The sequence below is a fragment of the Rhagoletis zephyria genome, unplaced genomic scaffold (genome assembly GCF_001687245.7).
Source record: "Rhagoletis zephyria isolate East Lansing unplaced genomic scaffold, Rhagoletis_zephyria_1.1 Rzeph_scaffold_33010, whole genome shotgun sequence".
Lineage (NCBI taxonomy): Eukaryota > Metazoa > Arthropoda > Insecta > Diptera > Tephritidae > Rhagoletis > Rhagoletis zephyria.
This window is the reverse complement of record NW_016190065.1, coordinates 2,506-3,821: the sequence shown is the minus strand read 5'-3', so window position 1 is coordinate 3,821 and position 1,316 is coordinate 2,506. Positions and strand designations below refer to the sequence as shown.

General features: G+C 38.9%; 1 protein-coding gene across 1 annotated transcript; it reads left to right on the top strand.

Annotated features, from left to right (window-relative positions):
* Window positions 1–183: 183 nt before the first annotated feature.
* Window positions 184–973, top strand: LOC108354045 (gastrula zinc finger protein XlCGF49.1-like; the record flags this gene model as incomplete). The annotated part of the gene is made up of 2 exons (XM_017605238.1): window positions 184–384; window positions 446–973. Coding segments are annotated over 2 exons (729 nt in total), but the record flags the coding sequence as incomplete, so codon positions are not given.
* Between the last annotated feature and the right edge of the window lie 343 nt (window positions 974–1,316).

The following is a 1,316-nucleotide window of genomic DNA, read 5'->3' as shown; positions in this document are numbered from 1 at the left end:
TACGATGAGTTTGATTGTGCAAATAATGATGAAAAAGAAAATGAAGGAATTGTGGTGAAGGAAGAAGAAGATGATTCGGAGACTGATTACAATGCTTTGGAAAATGGCGATCAATCTGCAGGAAATGGTAAATGATAAAAAATACTATTAACTTTACTAATAAATCTTTTTCTAAATCAACAGAATCGGAAATCAAAACTGAAGAACCGGAACAAACGTCAATTGATATGTACGACGATGAGTTTCACTTTATTATGAAAAAAGATTTTGCGTCTACTGCTGAAAATGTCAATGAAGTGAATGAGGCATTGAGTGGAAATGAAGAATCGGAAAATGACTCTGATGCCACTGAAATTGATGATGAGGATTATGAAGCAGTCAGTGGTGAGTGGGCAGTGGCTGGGTTTATTCTTATTCTTTTGTGTAACACTTTTTTATTTTGCAGAGTTTCAGCAAGCTGAAACAGTGGTCAATGGAAACTCGAGCAGTTCATCAGGTGAGCAACAGCCAAATCGTCGTCAAAGAAAAACTAAAAACCACAGGTGTCAACAGTGCAGCAAAAGGTTTGATTGTCTATCTAAACTCCAACGACATCAACCGGTACACATTGGCGATCGACCGTTCAAATGCCCAACATGCTCCAAGTCATTCAAAACTAGTGGCGATCTCAAAACACATCGACGGGTGCACACTGGCGTCCGACCGTACAAATGCACAGTGTGCTCTAAATCATTCACACAGACAAGTGATCTCAAACGACACCAACGGTTGCACACTGGCGATCGACCGTACAAATGCCCAACATGCTCCAAGTCATTCACACAACTTGGGAATCTCAAAACACACCAACTGGTGCACAGTGACGTCCGACCTTACAAATGCACAACATGCTCCAAAGCATTCAAAAGCAAAATCGAACTCAAAACACACCAAGTGGTGCACACTGACTCCAGACCATTTCCATGCACCATTTGTAAGCAAACGTTCAAACGGAAACGATCTCTCAAGCGGCACCTTCAGGCCAAGCATCCTCAGTAAAACTGCCTTACCTGCCTTTTTTCATAACATGCACATTTTTTTGTAAAATCATTTTCCTGCTTTCCTTTGCACTGAGCGCTACATATGTATTTGTAGAATCTATTAAGCTATTCGTAAAATAAAGTCACTGATTTAAAATCTTTTGAAAACTGTTAGCAAAATTACTTGCAAGCACAACAGAGGATGATTGAACAACAACACAAAAAATACATTTTTAGTTTTTTTATAGTAAAAATGCCCAAATTGGTTTTGTTGTAGAACAATTTTGGAAAAAGGAG